Source organism: Lipophrys pholis (genome assembly GCF_963383615.2).
Source record: "Lipophrys pholis genome assembly, chromosome: 1".
Taxonomy (NCBI): domain Eukaryota; kingdom Metazoa; phylum Chordata; class Actinopteri; order Blenniiformes; family Blenniidae; genus Lipophrys; species Lipophrys pholis.
Genome location: NC_137635.1, coordinates 34,005,247 through 34,028,450, shown reverse-complemented (window position 1 = coordinate 34,028,450; position 23,204 = coordinate 34,005,247). Strand labels below are relative to the sequence as shown.

The 23,204-nt window shown below is 43.7% G+C and overlaps 2 protein-coding genes across 2 annotated transcripts; one reads left to right on the top strand and one right to left on the bottom strand.

Annotated features, from left to right (window-relative positions):
* Positions 1 to 2,192: 2,192 nt before the first annotated feature.
* Positions 2,193 to 14,509, top strand: LOC308115436 (semaphorin-6B-like; the record flags this gene model as incomplete). Its single annotated transcript, XM_080472939.1, has 16 exons — positions 2,193 to 2,313; positions 3,278 to 3,389; positions 4,235 to 4,295; positions 4,403 to 4,465; positions 5,679 to 5,777; positions 5,866 to 5,956; positions 6,206 to 6,325; positions 6,918 to 7,006; positions 7,107 to 7,324; positions 7,410 to 7,541; positions 7,831 to 7,980; positions 8,087 to 8,263; positions 9,289 to 9,429; positions 10,185 to 10,262; positions 12,025 to 12,086; positions 13,524 to 14,509. The coding sequence occupies 16 exons, from the start codon at positions 2,193 to 2,195 to the stop codon at positions 14,507 to 14,509; spliced, it is 2,700 nt and encodes an 899-aa protein (XP_080329065.1).
* A 3,952-nt stretch (positions 14,510 to 18,461) lies between these two features.
* On the bottom strand, positions 18,462 to 19,623 carry LOC308119831 (G-protein coupled receptor 35-like). Its single transcript, XM_080480067.1, has one exon. It carries the CDS (start codon positions 19,613 to 19,615, stop codon positions 18,773 to 18,775), a length of 843 nt encoding a protein of 280 aa, XP_080336193.1. The 5' UTR covers positions 19,616 to 19,623; the 3' UTR covers positions 18,462 to 18,772.
* Between the last annotated feature and the right edge of the window lie 3,581 nt (positions 19,624 to 23,204).

The window sequence follows — 23,204 nt, the reverse complement described above, 5'->3', positions numbered from 1 at the left end:
CACAATGAACACAATGACAAAGAAAACTTTAACATACTCGAAAAGGAGTAGGAAGAAGCATAAGCTTATTAAATCCTATCCCCTCTCCAGTCAGTCTGTTTGCATTCTGTGCGTGCGTGCGTGCGTGCGTGCGTGCATGCGTGCGTGCGTGCGTGTGTGCGCGAGCTGTGGGTTGTGTTTATTTCAACCAATCACATACTCAGAAACTGTCATAAACTTAAATAACATCAAAACAAAGCAATGAAAGCAGCCAGCAGGTAAATAAACAGGCAAATAACAAAAATATGAAACACCTCTCGTGCATATTCCACCCTTCTTCCCTCGGTTCCCCCGGAAATCTGCTCCAGTTTCACTCCAAATATTGAAATACTAAGTGTTTTTAAAGTTGTGCGTGCACACGGATGTTTGAAATCTAGTTCCCCTCTTATTTTATACCTATATTCTCCTTTAACAAACAGTTTTTGGATGTTCCCTGGGCGTGAGTTATTTGATGCTTTGTGCACGACTTGTGATGTTTGAAAAACAGTTTTTGACTATAGGAATAGTGGATTTATGTGATCACTGTCGCCGGTGTTTTGAACGATCCTTATGGTCCTTTTTTGCAGTATACAGACAGAGAATGCAGTGATCATTTGTAAGTATTGCCCCAAATCACTGCACAGTCATTTATGTATGGTGATATGAGTTAACAGAGAATGTGGAGTGAGCCGCAGACCAGAAAGCCTTTTGACTCGTTGAGTATGGAAATACAGTTTGTTCTGTATTTGTTTAACTGGAGAATTCCAGTTGAATTTCTCACTCAGTATTGCTCAGAGAGATGTGGTTTCATGAGTTTTTACAATGTCAATGCCATCTCTCTATGTTATTGCTTTGTATTCCTTTGACAATTCCCAAATATCATAAGTTTTGTTTTGTTTGTTGTTTATTCCTGTCAAACCAATTCTTTAACTACTGTTCTTAGTAGTTCCTGTAAGCTACCCCCCCCCCCCCCCCACCCACTCACCCACCCACTCACCCACCCCTCCCTGAGCCAAAAATACTTGTGTAATCTGCAAATAAAGCCAATTACAAAATGTTTGAAACTTTGCAGATGTTGCTTTAGTAAAGTATGTAGAGTTTGGGACCCAGTGCTGACCCCTGGGGAATTCCAACAACAGTGTCCAAACATAAAGAAACAAAGTTTCCCAGATTTAGACACAGCTTCCTGTCCTTTAAATAACTTTTCACCCAGTGTAAAACTGTTCCCCTAATCCCATACCACTCCAGTTTGTTGATTAATATGTTATGATTGATTGTGTCGAAAGCTTTTTTTAGGTCGACAAATATCCCAGTCGCGTACAGATTGTGATAAATAGCATCTGTGATTCTTCACCTGATTCAATTAATTGCAATGATATTATGCTGTTTGATGTGGATCCACACCTGCTGTCTGACAGTGATTTATATTTTTTGATATTTATCTAGTCTACGACTGAACAATTTTTCTATAATTTTCTTCTGGTTGTTCATGCATAGAGCATCTTGTGCAACGTGACCCTTTAGGGACCTCCTAACTTTTTAAAGGGCAAAAATTGTTTCCTCCCTTTTGCTTGAGCTAAGGCATTCTTGACTTTTGACCTTTAGAAAGACATTGTCCAGCTTATCCAAGTCACCCCCTTCACCTCTGTTTTCTCTGTTCTCTCTGACTCATTTATAAATACCAGCTATTGCTTTGTTGTGCCCGGTCACCCATCAGGTTTCGTATAAAACACAATTAGTGAGAAGAACATTACCACACAAACTGACTTTATAACCCAGTGAGTGCTTTGTCTCTCAGTGTGTTATACGGCTGTGAGAGTACCCTTCAATTCAAAGTGTTCGACAATGGAGTGACATTTCTCACAATGGATCCCTATTACACCTCTGAGGCAGACAATAGCAGCACATTAGCTCCCTGCTGAATCCAGGTTTGTGGAAGTAGCCACCCTGCTGCACTTCTGACCTGGTCCTTGCACACGCACACGCACACACACACACGCACGCACGCACGCACACACACCTACCCGTTGATCAATTCCTCTGCACGTGAGAAATCTGTCAAAATGTCAATACCAGCAGTCACATGCACTCTCTCCTCTCATGCACACTCACAAAAACACATATTACAGTGCACAATGAAATTTCTCTCTCTTCTCTCTCTTTGTTAACAGTGCATGTGTGCTGCTGCCATGGCAACCGTGGCCCCTCCCCTCACATTTCTTCTCCTGCTGCTTCAACTGGCTGATGGCTCATTCCCAGAGGAACCCAGTCCACTCAGCTACGTCCCCATAGAGGGTATGTGTCCTTCCCTTCAGTGTGTGTGTGTGTGTGTGTGTGTGTGTGTCCGTGTGCAGACTGGAGTGTGTGTGCAACATTGATAAATGGCTTTGCGCTGGATGTGGAAATCAGGGGTCAAAGGTCAGAGCCTCAGTGTGGAGCTGCATTTGAGCTACCCAGGCGCACATATATATATAAAGAAACTTCACTTCTTCTCACTGTGGCTGCACAGTAGATTAATAAATATTAGAGAGAACTAGGATGGAAGAAATCCCGAGAGAGATGAACGACGGTAGATTTTGAGAGGTGCGGTTAGATGAAAAACTGTGAGGTGGTTGAGTTGGATGAAGTGATATGGAAGACAAGAGAGATGGCTGAGGGGTGGAGGAGGAAGAAGGAGGAGACAGGTAGAGATGAATCGCTATGTCCTCCGTCTCCATCCCCTGCAGTCAAGGACAGTGAGACGCTTTCTCAATCTGTCTGCGAATGATGTGGGCTTCCTGTGGTGACCTCCTCATCCAGAGTTTCTCTTCTGAATGTGTTGGCTTTCTTTGCCAACCTCATGTGTGCTCTGTCATTCATCTAAAATGAAGGCGCGGGAGGGGGGGGATGGCTAAAATACCGTTTTCATTATGGAATAATCACAACGGCAACTACACACAATTTTCTCATTATGGAGCTGCATGCATCGACAACAGAGGAAAAAAAAGAAGAAAGAGGATAAAAATGTTTCAGTGTGCTTCAACTGCGACACGATTCGTCTCTGCCCATTATCTCTGTAAACAAAAGCATCAGGAGTGAGTGAAGGCCCTATTGAAGTGAAGGTTAGAGAAGCTTTTTACAATGGGTAGTTTGCTGTAGATATAAAATAGTGTTTTCTGTGTCCTCAGCCATGAAGAATATGAGTGAGGCACATCGTTTAAATCCCTTTTAACAAAGGAATTTCACTCTCTGTCTCCCCTTCGCCTTGTGTGCATGTCAGTGGTGAGGAGGTATCCAGTTTTCCTGGGCAGAGCTCATCGCTCAGCTCAAAGACAGGAGCTGCACATCCAGACCATCCTCCAAGTCAACCGCACACTCTACATAGGAGCCAGGTAACCAACAGCAACCGCCTCCAACTGGGTGCTACTGACGTGTTCGCATTAATATTATTTTGCTCTCATTTGATGCCACAGCTTCCATCTGTCACTCTCTGGAGGACATTTTCAATTTGTTGATGATGTATTCAGTGTTGTTGGTAAATGTCAAGTGAGAGCCGTTTGTTCATGTTTTTCTCACGTTGCCTTTTACCAATGAAAAACCTTTGACCCAAAATCATAGAAATTTACTGTGGCCACACAAAAACTCTTATAATAATGTAGCGTATGTTATGTTATGTTATGTTATGTTATGTTATGTTATGATTTTTCTAACAAAGGGAATCAATTAGCGGTCCCTAAATCTAACCAACCCATCCATGTAAGGCCATAAGGACCTATTTTTCTGATTGTTTGCCCTCATTTGTCTTCTACAAACATATATATCAAATATCATATTCCCTTTTATTTTTTCAACTGTAGTAAATATACAAATCTGTTATTTATTAGCACATTTTTCATAATATTTAGTTCTCTACCTCAAGGCATCAAGTATACACATTTTTCAAAAGAAACCCCAAATATATATATTTTTGTGATGAATTATATTTCCCTCTCTTTTATTTTCTTATCTAAAAGCATAAATCATGTTCTCATTTGATAAGAGAATAACAACAGTACATCCAACCTAAGATGAATCAGAGCACTTCTTTTCATGTCTTCTAATAGGTCTTTTTATTTTGATGATATATTCCGAAGAAAATTTTAAATTCTTGTCGTTTTTCCGACACATATAAAACACTGCAACTCAATATACACGAAAGTTATTCTGGGATCGACTCATTGTGTTGTGTACTTTCTAGAGATGATTTGTACAGAGTGGAGCTGGATAACATGGCAGGGGATGAGATGTTTTACAGCAAGGTAGGATTCATTGTTCTTCTACTCACTCCTTCATGCCATTGTGAATTATTTCTACACACATACACATGACACACAGTGAGCTCTGACTTCTGCTTTATGCGTCTCAGAAAAGGACGTGGGAATCCAATAAGAACGATATCCGAGTGTGTCGGATGAAGGGAAAGCATGAGGTAAAAATCTCGACACACTGACATCCACTTGTGCCCACATCATAGCCATCGCCACTATCACACGCATGGACGGACACAGCAGCTGTTGCCGAAACCTTATTTCCTTCAGGTGCACTTGCATGTGGTATTTACACAAATTTGATCTTGTCGATAGAGAATCGGCACATCAGTTAATCACGCCAGCCCAGTCAAACGTTACCCTGGCCAAGAGATGTCCGTTCAGCTTGAGATACATTTTTTCTTTTTGCACATCTGCACTCCGTCAGTTTTCCTCATAAACATCAATAATCGCCTGTGGCAAAGACACAAATGTGGGGCAATTTTGTGTGAGGTAAAGTTAACAGTGGTGTTATCGAATCTGCAGAAGGTAAAGATTTGAGGGGTTGGAAGCGCGGTTGACAAAGCGGAACCTAAAATACAAGGTTTTACCGTATAAATGTAGCAGCGCCACCGGCAAAAAGGCAATCCGAGCACGACTGGTGGGAAAAGATAGAAAGGCAACGGGAAACATTATAGAGCAGGCTGAGCAGCAAGAGTGACACAGCCTGAGGGAGGAAACAGTAATTGAAATCAGTTGAGGAAGGGAGGTGAATGTGATGTGTGTGTGGGAGGAAGATAAACTAAAGATTAAAAAAAAAAAAAAACCCAGAGAGGACAGGGCAGCCACCAGGTAGTGAGAGAGGCGTAGAGGGGTGACGGAAAGAATAAAGGAGCTGATTTAAACAACACAGATAAAAGATGTGGGATTGAAATATCTGTGATTAAAATGAAGCGTAAGCATGACGAGACATTCCCAAATTGTACTTATAATCACTTCCACTTGTGATTTTCGGATAAACAAACTGCATTGCCATATTCAAAGGATGCGTCCCTCATCTGCCTACACGGGTACATGTCGTCGTTTTTTTCTTTCTTCCAAAATATCATAACGACAGAACTAAAGGGACAACAGTGTCATGAAGTCTTAGACTCACTGCCAGCATCTTTAAACTTTAATCCACAGCCTCCACTTTGAAGACTACTTTAAAGTCCCCGTCCTATTGTTCCTCCAGATGGAGTGTGGTCGAGGGTGCTATTTCCTCTTGGAGCCACATTCTTCATCCTTCACGCTGGCACTCTTACTGCTCCGTAGCTTTGGTTCAAAATCATCTTTTTGTCTTGCTTCTCTTCTTTTTGTCTCCTCTAACCATTTCCTTTTGTTTTTGCCCTACAGGGAGAGTGCCGTAATTTCATCAAGGTTTTACTCAGCCAGCACGGTGGCCTGTTTGTTTGTGGAACAAACGCCTTCAACCCGCTGTGTGCCAACTACACTGTCAGTATCCATCGATCTGTCAGCTGGTCATTCTCTGTGTATCTGCCAGTTGGTTTATCTCTATCTATTTGGTTTGTTTTGGTTGCAGAGAGACACTCTTGAAATGGTTGGAGAGCCTGTCAGTGGGATGGCACGGTGCCCGTATGATCCACGACACGCGAATGTGGCTTTATTTGCAGGTACCATCTTGAGTGTGCTCTCCAAAAAGGACGGAATCAGTCCTGGCAGCCGGCATTAGGCTTCTGCTCTAGACGATGTATCGTCGGCACCCTTGTGTTTACCTTTACGGATGATTTATAGTCAGACCTCTTGGTGCATTCCTTGTTTGGTTTTAATCTTCCTGACCTTGTGCTATCTCTCTATCTGAATCTTCCCCTGCTTCTTCTCCTTCTTAACCTCCCTTCTCTCTCCCTGCCTCTCCCTCGCAGATGGAAGTCTTTTTACCGGCACGGTGACAGACTTCCTGGCCATCGATGCGGTGATTTATCGCAGCCTGGGCGACAGTCCTGCCCTCCGCACAGTCAAGCACGACTCCAAATGGTTCAGAGGTACTTTCAGAAAGCAAAACATTGAAAATGCCCCCCCCCCCCTGGAGCCAGGTGCTGTCAATAGACAATCAGGAGAGAAAAAAGAGAAACCACCGTCATTACTATCAGGACTTTGCCAAAAGAAAATGTAGCAATTATTCACAAGTGGCTCACAGAGGAATCTGACTACTTTCGGGGAGGCTAAATAATAAAGGGACGCTCAGCTAAGCCGGACATGATTAGGCGTCCGTTTGATAACATTTGAAAGTAGAAAATGCTCAGACAGAGTGACGGATCAAGCTCAGTGTGACTCTCGGGGTTTTTAACGAGCCTGCGATACAAAAGTGGAGTCTGTTTTCCACGGAGGAATAAACAAGCAGTTGCAGGTCAAAGTTGGAGCAGTGCTGGATGAATAAATGATAAATAATGTGCATCCTCTTGTCCATGGCGATAAATTAAACAGGACATGAATGATTAATGAGCGAGGCTGTTGGACAGTAGAGGTTTACTTTGATGTGGGTGTTATTAAAGCGCAGTGTCAGGTACCGTGGACCCCAGGCACTGCTGTTCGTCACTGTGGGTTTAACAATGTTTTTCTCATTTTATTTTTCAGAGCCCTACTTTGTGAGCGCCATGGAGTGGGGCCCTCATATTTATTTCTTCTTCAGAGAAATGGCCATGGAGTTTCATCATCTGGAGAAGGTGCTGCTGTTCTTTCTTTCCCCACCTTCTTTTTCTCTGTGTCCCTCTATTTTACGTTCTTTCTTCTTTTTTCTTTTTTTTACCCCTTCCCATTTTCTAGGTGATGGTGTCCCGGGTGGCTCGTGTGTGCAAAGCAGACCTGGGGGGCTCTCAGCGTGTCCTTGAAAAACAGTGGACCACATTCCTGAAGGCACGGCTGAACTGCTCTGTCCCCGGGGACTCACACTTTTACTTCAATCTCCTCCACGCCACAAGCAACATCATCCACATGCAGGGACGGGATGTCATCCTGGGTCTTTTTTCGACACCTCCCAACAGGTGCCCAAACACACAATCTAAACCTGTTCGAGTGCAAACCTTTGTGGCACTCACCTATATATTTTATTTGTCTTATCTTTGGTAGCATCCCTGGCTCCGCGGTGTGTGTGTTTGACATGCAGCAGCTTGCTCATGCTTTTGAGGGTCGCTTTAAGGAGCAAAAGTCCCCCGAGTCTATTTGGACGCCTGTACCGGACGAAGCAGTACCCAAACCGAGGTATTGTTATGCAAATGGAATGAGAGCAAAACTTAAGCAAAATACTGCAGTGCTGCTCTCCTGAGCATCCGTCTCCTATGCCGGCTTCTCTATTCCCTCCTAAAGACTGTCAGTTATACTGCAACTTCACCACTATTCAGCAGATATTCTAATACAGCTTCCAGCAGAGGGGGAAAACGAACCCCTCCGGCTCCTCATTTCTTGTTGCTCTCTCAGGATTTCCATCTGTCTGTATTCTTCTTTTTTTTCCTCTCACTTTCTCTTTGACTCCCTCGTTCTCTGTCTGCAGGCCAGGGGGATGTGCAGTGCAGGGATCCAGATTTAGCTCCTCCACCACACTGCCGGATGAAGTGCTGAACTTTGTGAAGACCCACCCGCTAATGGATGAGACAGTCCCTCTGCTGGGACATAGACCCTGGGTGGTCAAGACTATGGGACGGTACACAGAATGGCTCAGTTGTTTCATAGCACCAATGCAGAGAAGTATTCATGCGTCAGGAAAAGTACTTTGCTGACCTAATTAGCTGACCTATCTGTGTGTTTAGGTATCAGCTGACAGCGATGGTGGTGGACACAGAAGCCGGACCCCATAAGAACCGGACTGTCTTGTTCCTGGGCTCCACCAGAGGGACAATCCTCAAGTTTCTGATGATTCCCAGTGGAGACTCCGTCTCTCACAGCAGTGTGTTTCTGGAGGAGGTGGAGGGATTCAATCCGGAGAAGTGAGAAGAATTCGAGACATCTCTGTCCTTGCTCTCCAATGAATTTGTTTTCTTAGCTTATTGATCCAATATACATCAAATTCCAATACCCTTCTATTTCACAACATAACAGTAATGCTTTACAGTTACTCCTTTTTAAATGGCTTTTATTTACAATCACACTTTATCACTTGTACAGCTCGTGATGGTTTATTCTGCAAAGTCCACTGACATTGATATTGTAAATGAATACACACCAACCAACATCCGCAGTATGACAAAATGAAATTGCAAGCAGCAAGTACATCACCTGGTACGAGGACTTTTATTAAGTGATCAAATACACAAATTAACTTTGCACACAGCAAAAATACAGTTTAATGACAATTTCAACAATCAAATTTACCAGACAAAACAAAAGTAACAATACTTAGCATTATATTTTACTATAACATATTTGCTTGTTTCATATGAGTTATTCTGCAGATTAGTTATATTTTCAGTACATTTCTTTTCATGAAATTATGAGAATGTCTTAATCTAAAATGTTTAGATAAAGCGCATTGAGCTGGTCTTAGGAGGAAAATTGTGCAAAATCTGCAGTTTTGCAATTTTGAGTTGCTTTAATATTTAAGCTATATCAAACAGAATGATCCGAAAATTGAAAATTATATAAATAGAAGGTATTTTTCAGTCGATGAGCTGCACAGTTCAGCTTTACTACCTATCGTATTACTGAAGAGTTTCCCTGTATTTTAAAACAACACCCTCAAAGGTTTTGGGACTTTTTTCTTTCTCAGACAGCTCGAAATAAATCCCATCACAATTCTCTGTTGGAACTGAGACATACATAAAACTCTCCGCTCCTGTTATTGTGACCATTTGTATTGCGGTTAACACAAGTGGCCTTCTGTTTGAATTACCAAGAGACAAGGCCTTTGACCCTGTCACAGATTTATTTGAGGCCAAAAGGAGTGAGATGACCTCCCTCCTCGGGCTCTTTAGCCCCTGTCTTCTTCCTTCACACTTTCTCCTGCTGTCTCTAGGTGTGGTGAGGACTCCCCTCAGGCTCGTCAGCTCTTGTCTCTGTCACTGGACCGTACCAGCCACACTCTGCTGCTGGCGTTCCCCTCTTGTCTGGTGCGAGTGCCCACGTCCCGCTGCCATCTACACTCACGCTGCATGAAGTGAGTGGCACACTCACCTGTTTGTTTGTTTTTTGGTTTCTTTGTTTTTTTTTGTCCCTTTGAGTATAATCCATTACCTTAGTGATTGTTTGGCTGATAATTAGATCTGTTTAAATGTAACAGTGGACATCAGCCAGGGCTGTACTCACTGGCCAACTTTTGCTTTGTCTCTGTTATCACACCCTCTGTTAATGTAGTCATCCAAATGAAATTTGCAATTCTGTTTTTGTTTCAATCAGCAGGGGGTGGATGGCATGTGTGTTTGTCAAATCACAGCTAGTTTGTTTCTTTTAATATTTATTCTGAGAAAATTTGTTTCTCTGGGAAATTATATTTAACTTGACGCAAGAGGCTTCGGGATAGTGAGTCATTATGAATACTAAGAATGCATCTGTTTATTGCACTCCAAATGAGGAAAATGTTTTGAAGTAAGGCATTGCGCTGTGGGCTTGAGAAATACAATATATCACAGTAACCAAACAATGTGTGTGCTGGCTATATATAAGGATGAATACCTAATGAAGATTCATTATTTCACAGAATTTCCACATATTTCAGATCCCTCGTCAACAGAAATATTTTGTGCCAGCAAGGTCACTTTTCATATTTTACAATTTAATAAACCTTTATCCCTCGCTGGGTTTTCCAGCTCGCTGGTAAACTTTGTAATAAGTTCTCATCATTTATAGCTCTAGTTTGCTCCGTGCCTTGTCGCTGAAGGATGTGTTGTTTTCATTGTGCTCTTGTATGTGCAGGAGCTGTTTGGCCTCCAGGGATCCTTACTGTGGCTGGACTCGAGGCAGCACCTGCTCCTTTCTGAGACCAGGCACAAGGTGAGGACAGCAGGCACACACACACACACACACACACACACACACACACACACACACACACACACACACACCGCTGCAAACATGCTGCCTGCAGGGGCAGTAAAAGTTAGTTTGAGAAACTTTTATTTCTGGCCTGAATGCTCCTTATACAGTATTACACAAATGCCACAAAATCAAAATGCAAGAGGAACAAGTAATCAAAGGTATAAAAACAGAAGAGATGGACACAAACTCCTAATATTTAGCAGTTTCCTATAAACTGACACAATAATGTTTTGTTTTGTTGGGTTTTTTTTTTACTTTTTTGAAATGAATAAAACACCTTCTAATGATCTTCATTATTCATATTTGGTGTACAGCAACATTGAATTACATGAAGTACATGTGGTATTTATGGCTTCAATATCACATTTAGAATAAACGTGAAATGTTCAGTTTTTGGCATAATCACACACTTAGAAGTCCCCCAGCTGTGTAATGCAATTCTGACCCCAAAAGATTTTTGAACAAACTTCTGTGATGCTGAGAACCAAGTGGGACATCACCGGCTACCTGTCTCATAATATTGATTACAATTCTGTTTCATGCTTATTAAAACGTTTTCATGTAAGTTTTATGTTCGACATTTCACTTTGGAATCATTCAATGATTAAGTTACATTTTCAGCTTGTCTAATGGTTTTGTACAATGATTGTTTTATTCTCTAAGGAAATCTAGAAATATCAAAATTTCCCTTTCCCTATGTATATTTTTTATAGCTCAATTTGCTGCAAGGGTGTTTTGTTTTTCTTTAATTTTTGAAAAAAAAAAGTTGGAAAAAATAAATAATTAGAAGCTAGAACCATGAAAAACCTTGTTAAAGCACACATTTGTATGACTGAATTTATCGTAAGTGCAAATAAAGACCAATTAGAATTGTAAAATGATCATCAGTGCCAGGCAATATGTGTAACAACAATTGCAAACAAAATATGAAGAACAGCAAGATCTCACGCCTATAAGTATCAGAAGAAGAGTTATGCTTTTTATTCCCTATGGATCCTAACAGCCATTAGCAACAACAGTACTTTTGGTAGCATTTTTTATTTTTTATTTTTCAAGTTCTGGGAATTAAGTTCTGTGATAGGAAGCCCATCTTTCCGCACTTTGAGATCCCCTGGGTTAAACACAGACTTTTATCAATGAATGATAACAATTATGTACAATATTATGATGACCGTCATTGATTAATGTGTCTTTTTGTGATCAGTGCCCAGCTCTTGTATTGATAATTGATGAGTTAAGTGTCTGTACCAAATCCAAACTCTGAATACAGTATTGTGATTCCTACTTCCAGAGCCAGTTGGCACCTGCATAGTTGACCCTGACCTACGACCCTTCTGAGGGGTGGAAAAGCAAAAAGGAAAAAATCAATACTGGGATCAATAGTGTATCCCATTACAATGGATGACAACATCAGTATGCAGGATATCACTTTCAGCAATTACTTCTAACAAGTGTAATCATTCATGCACAACTATGTACACAAATGTTTACACAAAAGGTCACTTTCTACACTGATGAAATATTTTCTGGACTTTAGTTTGCGTGCTAGACGTTACTTGTTCATTCATCTATTGGTCATTCATTACACACCACTGTGCGAGATCACAACGCTGAATAAAGTGACTTTAAAGGAATGTGTGTTTTCCACTGTATGCTATTGAGCACAATGAGAGTGTTTTCTCTGATGTGCTGATCTATGATCTGTCTGTGCCTGCAGGCTTCCTTTTCAGCAAGATGTGGAATATGGAAACACCACCTCCCATCTAGGAGACTGTGATGGTAGGTTGCAGCACTGTGACATGGATGCTTACTATGTACAGTGGAGTGGGGGCAGGCTCCGCCTAGTGGCATGATCATTCATTGCACCTGTCATCCTATCACTGAACATTTTGTTCTGGGGAATAAAAGTCTGATCCTACCAAGAAGCACAATGTTCACAATGATTTTTCATACACATTTTAATTATTTGGGGTGTGAAATTATTTTCCCCCGAGCTCAGCAAACTCTATTCAACCTTGACAATAGCAACTGAGTGTTTTTGGTGCCTTTGTCAGAGCTGAATCAGGTGGGAGTACAACTGGGCTTGCGGTTTCGGCCCCCCTTTCCGACAGGTCAAAACACTCCAAGTGTGAGACATTTTAATTAGGGAGGATGTGAAACTGCATGTAAACAATCTGAGACGGCAGAATAGGGAAGTGCTCCATCCTCACACACATGGGGTTTGGTTTTCTCAGAGCTGAACATCTGAGGGAAAGGATTTGAGAAGCTGCTGGTAAACAAGCTGGATATAGCTTAGTGTCGTGTCAGTTGATGTCACTTCTGTAGAGACTCAGATGTCACTGCAGCAGCACCGCACCACAGAGGTCCGCTTTGAACCTTGCTCTGAAATTCACAAAGTCGGCAGAGACCAAAAAAAGTTGCTTCCTTTCCAGCATATTCTGAGTGAAGTGTTCCGCTTGCAGCAGCCCAGTTTCAATGTTATAAAGTCCATTTAGAAGGCTGTGGTTTTTCAAAAGACATTTTTAAAAAATGGATATATAGCACGGTCTTAGCTCTCCTCATTTTAACTCTGTGTTAAACTGACATGCTGGCTTTTAGTTGTTATTCCATTCCTAGAAACTGATAGCGCTAGAAGTCAGCCATGCCAAGGTGCCGACTGGACAGATTTTAACTGTGAATGGTAGAAAGCACAAGCGAGGCTGAGACGGAGACAGGCATGTGCTGCTGTGTCTGCAGATGGGAGTGATTAGAGCTGGGTGGAAACACTGAGGTAATGGTATGCTGCGAGGAGAAACTCTCTGACCAGGCTGCACGATGGAAAGTGGGGGGGCGGGGGGGGGGGGGGGGGGGGGGGGGGGGGGGGGGGGGGCGTTCAGCTGCTGTGGTCTGAGCTGTGTTGATGACAAGTGCAGGCCTCTATGAACCTGGAGCTTGTAGAGCCTCAAGGCTAAAATGGAGAGAAGTCCCTCAAAACATCATCACAGAGAAGGACTGGCTAATGATGATGATGATGATTACCAGTGATGAGTGTTATTGTAGTTATTGATTTTTCATGAGACATTATAGCTTGGGTAGTGAAAACCAATCAGGAGCAGAGAAGTGGTAGAGACAATAACAATCATAATTTTGAGGTACACCCTTTGGTGAATGACAGTTGATGTCCATTGTCAGGTTGTACTAAATCTCATCTCCATAACTGTGTTTCTTCATTTTCAGGAATTCTGCAGCAGAGTCTGCTAATTGAACCAGAGAGCCTGGTCTCCCTCAACCTGCTTGTAGCATCTGCAGTCTCGGCTTTCACCATCGGAGCGGCGCTGTCAGGCCTCGCCGTGTGCTGGATCATGGCCCACAAACCTGCCAACCGTCGCCACGGCAACTCCTCCCAGTCCTCCATCCAGCGGCGTGAAAGAGGTTTGCTGAGTAACGGCGGCGGGATGGGAGGCTCTGTGCTGAGCGTCACCCGGCAGGGAGGTGGGGAGCGCCCTTGCACGCAGAGCGGGGAGACCCTGTTCGTCATGCCCAATGGCTGGGTGAAGTCCGGAGAGCTGGACCCAGGTTTCCTGCCAACCCCTGAGCACACGCCGCAGCAAAAGCGCAGAGGCCTACGGTTGTCTGACTCCAACTCTGGAGGGTGGGACACCAGCCAGACCTACCTGGGAGGAGGTTCTGTGGGTCTTGGTTCGCCCTGCCGCATACCGCCCTCTGTCTACCTGACCACCAGACTCTTCCAGCAGGGCGGAGGTGGGAGACATGGCGGCGACAGCCGAGGAAACGACACCCCACGCCAGCACTATGTCTGCCTGAGCAAGCAAGAAAAAGGGGTGAGGGGGACACCTAAAGCTCCTCTCAGGAAATCTGCTGGAGAATACGTCTACCCCATGACCCCACAGGACTCTCCCGAGCGTCGGAGGGTAGTCTCCGCACCCAGCGCACCAGTAGAGTACAGCGAGCCAATGCCTTTGCGTTGGCCAGCACCAGAAGGCTACATCCTCAGCAGCCATGGCATGGTCCCCGTCCCACTGCCTCCACCCTCCATGCCCGGTCACAGTAGCCAGGCTTACGTGTCCCAGCAGCACACCCCCGGGCTGAGCAGGGCTCTGTTGAGAGGGGCCCTGGAGCGAGGAGAGCTGGGTGAGCTCGTGGATCTCAGCCAGCTCATGACTAAGAAGAACTGCAATGACAGGACTCAGCCTGGCCAATGACTGTGGAGGACATGAAGGGGACAGAAATCTGTCCGTGTTTGGAGCTCTTTGTTTTATTCACATAGATTTCTCCATTCTCCTCATTCTGTCTATTCCTCATGCTCATCCTTCTGGTCTCTTTTCCCCATATCTCTATTGCATTGTCATTTTACCCCCCTGATCTTCTCCGTCAGTCTCTCAGGCAACCCTTCTTTCACCCCCACGACGGGCCTTACCTTATGACTGGCTGCTGGGTCTGCCATTCATATCCCGGCTCACACTAATTGGTCAGATGGACTGAGGTTGTTGCTGTGTCTGCATTGCAGAGTTGCCTTCTCTCTCTCTCTCTCTCTCTCTCTCTCTCTCTCTCTCTCTCTCTCTCTCTCTCTCTCTCTCTCTCTCTCTACCCCTGCTCTCAGTGGCAGCAGGAGGGAGGGGAAAAGGGGATAGAGGGGGAAAGATGGACGGAAGGAAGGTAGTATGGGAACCAGAGAGGATGAGGATAGAGACAAAGATGGACATGGCACTTGGAGACTGCCTTCACTGTGCAGATTGACTGCAGAGCCAGTCAAACACCCGTGCAGGAGCGGGATGTTTCTTTCCCTCTTGGATACGATTAACAAGACTGCCAACCAACTGTTCCATGCTATATTACCTGTTGGTCTGATCGCTAACAAGGTACTTGAAGTAAAAATGTTGAACACTGTAAAACTATCTGAAGCTCTGGGTGAGTCATCAGACAAGAAGGGAAGACTTTCTAAGTGAATGGATGAAATGACACAAAGTTCTTCTCTCTCCTACTTTTTCCCCTCGTTCTCCTTGCTGCACACATGCAGCACCAGCATACATGTATTCGTGCAGGTGGGTATTTAGTATTCTGTGTACACGAGAAGCATGACTTGCGTGCCAAATGCCTCTAACCTGTCTTGATAGGAATATGGGACCATAACTCACATCTTTGGAGAGCAGAGTGCAGGACTGAAATGTCGGCACTATTCCTGCCAACTGCATGCACTCTGTGGTGACAGCATCTCAGCTGTCCATCGCTCTACTCCTTTCCTCCCTTTCCACTCTATGTACTCTTTAATGACCAATAATTCCACAAGGACATCGGGTGGGATTGCACCACAGCGCAGCGAAGAACAGAAAATGCGAGCTGGGTAGAACGAAGGGACGTAAAGAAAGGTGTTGTAGAAATTTAGAGTGAACCCACTGCAATATGTGAGCACCCCGTCCTTCACTGTCACCGTAGGGCGGATACACACACACATTCATTAGTTGTGCATTACAGCACTGAGTCCAATTTCACTGGGGAAGAGTTCCCTGTAAGCCCACAGTGGGTCAAGGTCCCACAGGCATGATAAAGAGCAAAGTGACAGTTACAGTGGTTATGATTGAAACCTCTGGCTTAACTCAGAACCAATAGTGGTAATGGAAACCTTCCCAGCAGGCAGATGGAACGATCTATCCAGGCAATACAATTGTCCAGTAACAAGAAGCGGTCAGCATTAGGATCAACACAACATGGTTTCGGTGGGCTTCATAGGAGAAAGAAATCATAAACTAGAGACAAAACAATAAAGAAAGAAACACAAAGCAAATATGAGTTGATGATGTGAGTCACATCAAAAATAATGACGATTTGTGATGGCAGAATGTCTAGTTTTGATTTTCACTCCGACGCTGTGAGTCAGCAAGTGAATGCTGATTCGAGCTGACCCTGTTCTGAGCAGCAATATATGGTTTGTATGTACATAGTGAATTTTAATTTAGATAAAACGATAATGTAAGACACATGGTAAATCCTGAAATACAAGCAGACTAAACTAACTTTTATCATGTCCGCTGTCATTGTTAACGTATAAAAGATCTCTTTAGCACATCACTCAGTTGTAGTCGTAAGTTCTTGGGTTTTGTTTTTTTTTGTTTGTTTTTACATGTATACATAAACGTGCCAAACTCAACTGATGAATGATTTATTGATGCCTGAACACTGAAGCAAAAAAACGAGAAAAACAAAAAAAGAAATAAAACCTGAAGAAACTTGTTTGGAAGTGCCATGAGGATCATTTCAGTCAGCAGTGCACCTTTCTCATGTGCTGTGATGTTGAAGAACTCACTTATTGCAGTATACTTGTGATATGTTCGCCTTTTGACCTTACAAGCCGAATGTTCAATTTGCTTTCATTTAGGGATGTTGGCCTGTACTGTTGATTTTTTGTTGTTGCTGTTTCCAGCTCCCTTTGTCGATCTGGATGCGTGTGTTGCTGACTGCTAGCCAACAGCGTTTGAGGCCATGTTTATAAACTACTTAAACACATAATGCCATATTCTGTAAATATGTAAGAATGAACATAGGACATTTTGTCATGCCCTTTATGACTACACTGTTAATGTATTCACCCACACCATGACATGAACTGTGTTTTTTCCACAAGAGCTCGTAATGTTAATGATTACAACATTTAAGTAGTTCATAAACAAACCTTCAAATGGACTGAAATGAACACTGTGTAACACATTTTGTGTCATATTTGCTCTGATTATGGAAGCTTAGTCGTGTCCTGTAGTCTAGTGAACGTCTGTCTGTCATCGCCAACCAACTGCCATACTGGAGGATCTTGAAAATGTTTGTCAACATCCCGAGAGAATGAATGTACTCATTCCTTTTCTTTCTTTCTTTCTTTTTTTATTTTGTTTGTGGTCACTATACTGTGCAGTAATAAGGAAAAGCACAAAAGTGTGTGTTTTTTGTTTTGTTTTCAAAGGAGCTGTATTGTATTATTTGTGAATATTGTAAATAATCACCCTGAATGTATTTGTGTATCAGTTTGGTTTTGGGTACGGGGGAAATCATCCGTGTTCTTCTAAGACAGGACTGTGTGTGAAGTGTGAGGCTGTTTTTCGGTGACACTGCTGTGAATAAGATGTATGTACAGTATTTACGTGACTTTGGCTGAAGACGAAGTTCGGCTGTTTTCCTTCCTGTTATTAGAGTAGAGTCGCAGGCCTGATCTCAGCCAGAGCTGAGCCTTCTCATTTGACTGATGCCTGCTGAGTTTTTTTTTTTTTTTTTTTGCAGTTGCTAAGCTACTGCTGATATAATAACCATCAATCTTTGGAGTACTGCTATTAAATGGCATTATATAATTGACTGCTAATGCTGTTGTGTATGGTTTTAAATGCATTCATTAGAATAAATGCATATCATTATACATGTGCGCCCCCATGTACACACATATACACAGATTCCCTGATTTCAGCTCCATTGTTTCACAGCCGTTCCAGCAATGTGTACATCATTACTGCTGTTTAGTTTTTTAGAGCAAAGAGGATATGGACAATCATCCAGGGATTTTTATTTTATTTTTTTCCCACAAGAGGGAGCTGGACACTGGCCTGCATTCTGCCTCAGACTGTCACTTCAAGGGAATGAAACGGCATCTGCTCCCACAGGGGCTTTCGAGTTAAGTGGACATTGTCCGTCTGTTCTGCTAAACTCAGACAAATTGCTGTTTGGTTGGGCTGTGTGGCAAAGCTTGGAGGAGCTCTTGTTCTTCGATATTAGATTGGCGCATCACACAGAAACCAGCTCAACTGGTTTGAGCCAGACAGATAACGGGTATTTATATCTCAAAGCACACCCACACATATATACATATCCCCGAAGCAGCTGAAGTATTAATATAGCAACTTAGTAACTATCTGAATTCAACAGAGACGATTACCTGCAATATGTACTTGTCTGCATGCGTGAATGTTTATAAATGGCTTTATAACTTTAGACTTGAGGCAATCAAATCAAGCATAATAATATCAAACCTGTTGAACATGGTCACACATTTAAGAAATGTGGAAAAGTCAGACTGTTGAATTGTAATTCAGGGTTAGAGCTGCTAGTCTTGTATGTGACTCGTTCATTGAAAACAAGGTTAGTTGCTTCACAGACAAGTATTTAAACACCAGTAGCATTCTAATAATACTGTTTATTAGAAATGACACAAACACACGCACGCACAAATCATTTTCTTTGTCACTAAAATGTTACATGTCCTCCGTGTCAATGGAGGCATTTCTTGGTGAGTCAGTCGTTTGACATGAGTTGAAAATTGTTTTTAGCGGATGCTCTCCATCTTGAACTATTTTGCAAAGAAAGAATGGGCAAAATCTTCAGTCTCTCGATGTGCAAAGCTGGCAGGGACAAATTAGAAAATTATCCTGTCTGTTATGATGGACTTGTGAACTGTTCAAGGTGACCCTACCTTGGATAGACAGAGGATTGAGTTATAAATAAAATCTTTTCAATAACAAGTAATAGCTGACAGAATCAAAACAGCAGTTTGTGGAGGCGATCCATTCAGAGACAGCCAAATACGTGTGCTCAGGTAAAAATGTAGACTTCCAGTTTTCAGGTACGACATTAAAATGATTAACAAGAAAAGCAACATGGATAGGTGTGTAGCAGATGATAAAAACAATCATGTTTGCTGTGACTATGCCACTAATGCCTTTCAGTGCTTTTCCTTTCGTTTGCAAAATGCAGATGATCCGACTGGAACAAAACACAACGACCAACAATGGAACAGAGAAACCTAGAACCACAAGAAGCACAACAAACTTCAGACTAAGTGGACGATCTTTACATCTATCATAGCACTTCCACAGCCTATCAGGATAGTTTTCCTCTCGGAAAACAACACACATTGTCACCAGAAAAGCCCAGAGGACTAAACACACAGCAAACGCCATCTCTTTCTTCCTCTTCCACAGTCTGGACTGCATTGGGAACCTCACAGCCAGGAAACGCTGCACACTGATGGCTGTCGTGGTTCCAATGCTGGCATACATGTTGGTGAAGTGTGTATAAATGAGGAAGGTACACAGGTAGGTGTTTGGCAGGCAGTAGAACGCGTTATAGATCCTGAAGGGGAGGAAGACCACCAAGCAAAAGTCGGATATGGCCAGGTTCAACATGTAGATGTGCGTGTCTGTCCAGGAGTCCCGTTTGGCGATGAAGGCCCGCAGAGCCGCTGCGTTGACAAGAAAACCCAGGAGAAACACGACGCTGTAACCGGAACCCTGAAGAACTTCCACTGTGCAATTACTGCTGGTGGTGTTCTGGGCCATTCTGAACTTCATCTGTTTGAGAATAAGAAATACAGAGTGTGTTAGTAGAGGAAGAACAAGTGAACTTGCTTTGGATTAATAGTCATTAAATGAAGCTTCAGTAAATCATTTTTAGGCTTGCATAAAAAATATTACAGTATTTCTGAGCTTCTATGTGCATACAGGTCTGCATGGTGGGGTATTGGTTCACCCTCTTCTAACAGTATTAATATCACTGGTTTGGGCCTGTAGTTGTCTGAGTACTCTGGTTTCTTCACACAGAACAAAAGAAAGGGCGCCGTCCAGAGACGAGCCCATGTGGAAAAAAAGGTATAGAAGATGGATACAATGCTGGTCTGCAAAATTCATTCTGTGCTGAGCCGGGCAGCTTTAAAAATAAAGTAGTTTCTGTACAGAAGTCCTTCATGTTATCTGTCAAGTAGATTATGGCCACAACTAACAAAGACAGAGGTGGACAAACCTCTTAGCCGAACAGTGAGTCGTGGAAACGCTCCTTCTTTAATCATATTTCCATTTGGAAAATACAATTTAAACATTAAGTGCTAGAAATTTCACAGTTTCACCTTGTGGCCCAAAGAAAATCCATCAACATCCCACTTTCAGACCATAATTTAGAAAACAGGTCTGCACACTCTGACAAAACACTGATAGTGGGAGGAGACCTCAACATCGCCCTCAATCCACAAGTAGACAGAGTTAGTAAAGCAGCAAACACCCGACACTGGGAATCTACAGACATAGTCCAGCAGTACATGAGTGACTATGGTCTTTGCGACGCCAGGCGCACCTCTCATCCCACCCTTAAAGAGTACACCTTCTACTCAGCAGTGCACCAATCTTATTTGTGCTTAGATTACTTTCTGGTGAGTAAATCAGTGATTAAAGACATCTTGGACACACAGATTCACCCCATTACTATCAGTGACCATGCACCTGTCACTATGACAGTTACTAATAGAACAATCACCCCTCCTATTAGACAGTGGAGATTTAACACGTCACTGCTTAAGGATCCTTACATCACCTTATATTACTCCACAATAGGGAACAGTGGGGCGGTGCCTAGGTGGGGGGTCCGGGCTACTTAACTGCGGTCTGGGTCCTCCCCCGACTTTGCACCACTCACAATTTTAACCACACTTAGTCACGCAGGGTCTTGAGGGGGTAAGCCGCTTTCGGGGTTCTGCCGCTTGTCAGCGGTAGAACGCCCGGGCCCCGCTACCCCCCAATTTTAAACCGCACCATAGACACACACATTGCATCCACCTTTTCAAAACACAAAGACACACCCTTACATACATCCAACACACATATAGGGCAGGGGAAGGGCGGGAGACGTGCCCCCCCCCCCCCCCCCCCCCGTCCCGTCCCGAATATGTGTGTGTGTGTGTGTGTGTGTGTGTGTGTGTGTGTGTGTGTGTGTGTGTGTGTGTGTGTGTGTGCGCGTCTGTGTCTGTGTCTGTGTCTGCGTCTGCGTCAGGGGTGGGTGTCTGTGGGGGGTGGGTCAGGGGTTGGGTTTTTCAATCAAGACCGGTGGGGAGGATCATGGGGCGGGTGGAATATGAGGCTCCTGGGGGTGTAGAGTTGACTGTCCTCCGACCCGGGCCTGCGCCGGCCTTCGCTTTCCTGGGTCTGGGGGTGGGGCTGGTCCGGGGCGCGGCGGCTGGGGCCGTCTCTGCTTTGCCGGGTTGGGGGGGGGCGGTGGGTGGGCCTGTTCCCGGGGTGCGGCGGGACTCGCCGCCGGGGTTGGGGGGGCTCTCGGCCCGCTCGGCCCGGGGGCCCTGCTCCGGCCTTTTCTCGGCTTGGCGGCTTGGGTCGGGACCTGGGGCCCTGTGCCCTTTATCCTTCTCTTGTGGGCCCCTCTTGCCTGGGGGGGATTCCTCTCTGCATTCTCCGTCGGGTTCTTTTTGGGCGGGGGCGTGGCTCTCTGGGGTGGTTCGCTGGGGTCTCCCCGGGCCTGGGGGGCTTCCGTCTGCCGGGGTGGCGGTGTCCGGGCCCGATGGCCTCGGACCCCGGGGTGTCGCCACGGGTCCCTCCACAACAGTTCCGGCCACACCCAGTGGACAAGCCACACACACACACACACACACACACACACACTTCCACTCCTCACGAAAGGTGCTTCTGAAGTTGCTTGTTCTCTGTCATCATTTGCTCAAACTTTAAAAATCATGTTCCTCTTTTGTTGTTGCCTCTTTGTTAATTCATGTTCCTGCTTCACGTTTCTGTCTAGATAGAGCTGCTCAGGCTGGTTAATCTAAGAAATCATTTTACTGTCTAGATAGAGCTGCTCAGGCTGGTTAATCTAAGAAATCATTTTACTGTCTAGATAGAGCTGCTCAGGCTGGTTAATCTAAGAAATCATTTTACTGTCTAGATAGAGCTGCTCAGGCTGGTTTAATCTAAAAACAGTTGGAAAGTATTTGGATCAGTGTGATAACTGCAAATAATATATGTAGCACAACAAGGATATTGTATCTTATCCCCCTCCCCTTCCCCCTCCCCCCTCCCCCCTCAACTTTCTTCTCTCTCTTCTCTTCTCTCTCTCTTTGTGCGTTCCCCCCGGTCGTGTACGGCAGCCATGCCAACTTCTGACGGAGGAGGCAACAGGAGGAGACTCCAGGTCTCTCCCTGTTGCAAGACCAAAAACTGTTCTGACTCCGAAGGCTCTCAATCACATCATATTGTTGGCCCAAGCTGGACAAGGGCGGAAAAAAAAAAAAAGAAAACAGGTCTGCACCACGAGAAAAAGTTTAGGTATTCCCTTTCAATTCATCACATAGAAATAAAAAACAAGTTTCTCAGACTCAGACTTTCTTTCTTTGTGACCCCCAATCGGAAGGTGAGGTCGCAGCCAAGTGAAATCAGCCAGCAACATATCAGGTCCAAACGACAATGAAAAACAGAAACGGCAACAAAGCAAGAAGTCTCTTTTACCAGGTGACAGACAGTAATGCTGCAGAATTATACCAACAATTTGAAAACTATCAACCGTGTAGCTGTTAAAATCTGACCAATGTGAAAAGGAACTTACCAACTTAGGCCTTTTTTTTGGTTCAATAACTTCACACGGCTGTTAAAGGCAGACACACGAGCCTGTCGTCTGTATGTTGTAAGTGGAGGGGGTCTGGTAAATTTCCACTTGTGATGAACGTCCTCAATTTTTTGAAACTGTGCATCGCTGCGGTTGAGTATACAGCATCAGTCAGGTAAGACCTAGAAGTGAGTAAGTATTGTCAGGAAACCACAGCAGCCTAATGCTCAGAGACTAACCTGAGAAAATAAATGAACAGTTATCAGCAACTTCAATCATTATGAGGGCCACCAGTACTTCCTCCTGTTGACTAAATGTCTAAATTATGACCAAACCATCCTACCAGTATGTAATAGTATATAAAAAATAAGTATAATGTCTAGTAACTCAATGAAAATTAATTACTGTGTATTTCTAAATTGAATTCATCTAATTATTGTCATCACTTTAATTGCATGTAATGATTGAGTATTTGCAGTGGAATTGCACAATATTCCTGGTTGAGTTATCGTTAGATTTATCATCGTCACCTGTCAACATAACTACTTTTGGTCA

Excerpts from the sequence above, each read along its gene's own strand:
- LOC308119831 (XM_080480067.1), bottom strand. The coding sequence starts at position 19,615 with ATGGCCCAGAACACCACCAGCAGTAATTGCACAGTGGAAGTTCTTCAG.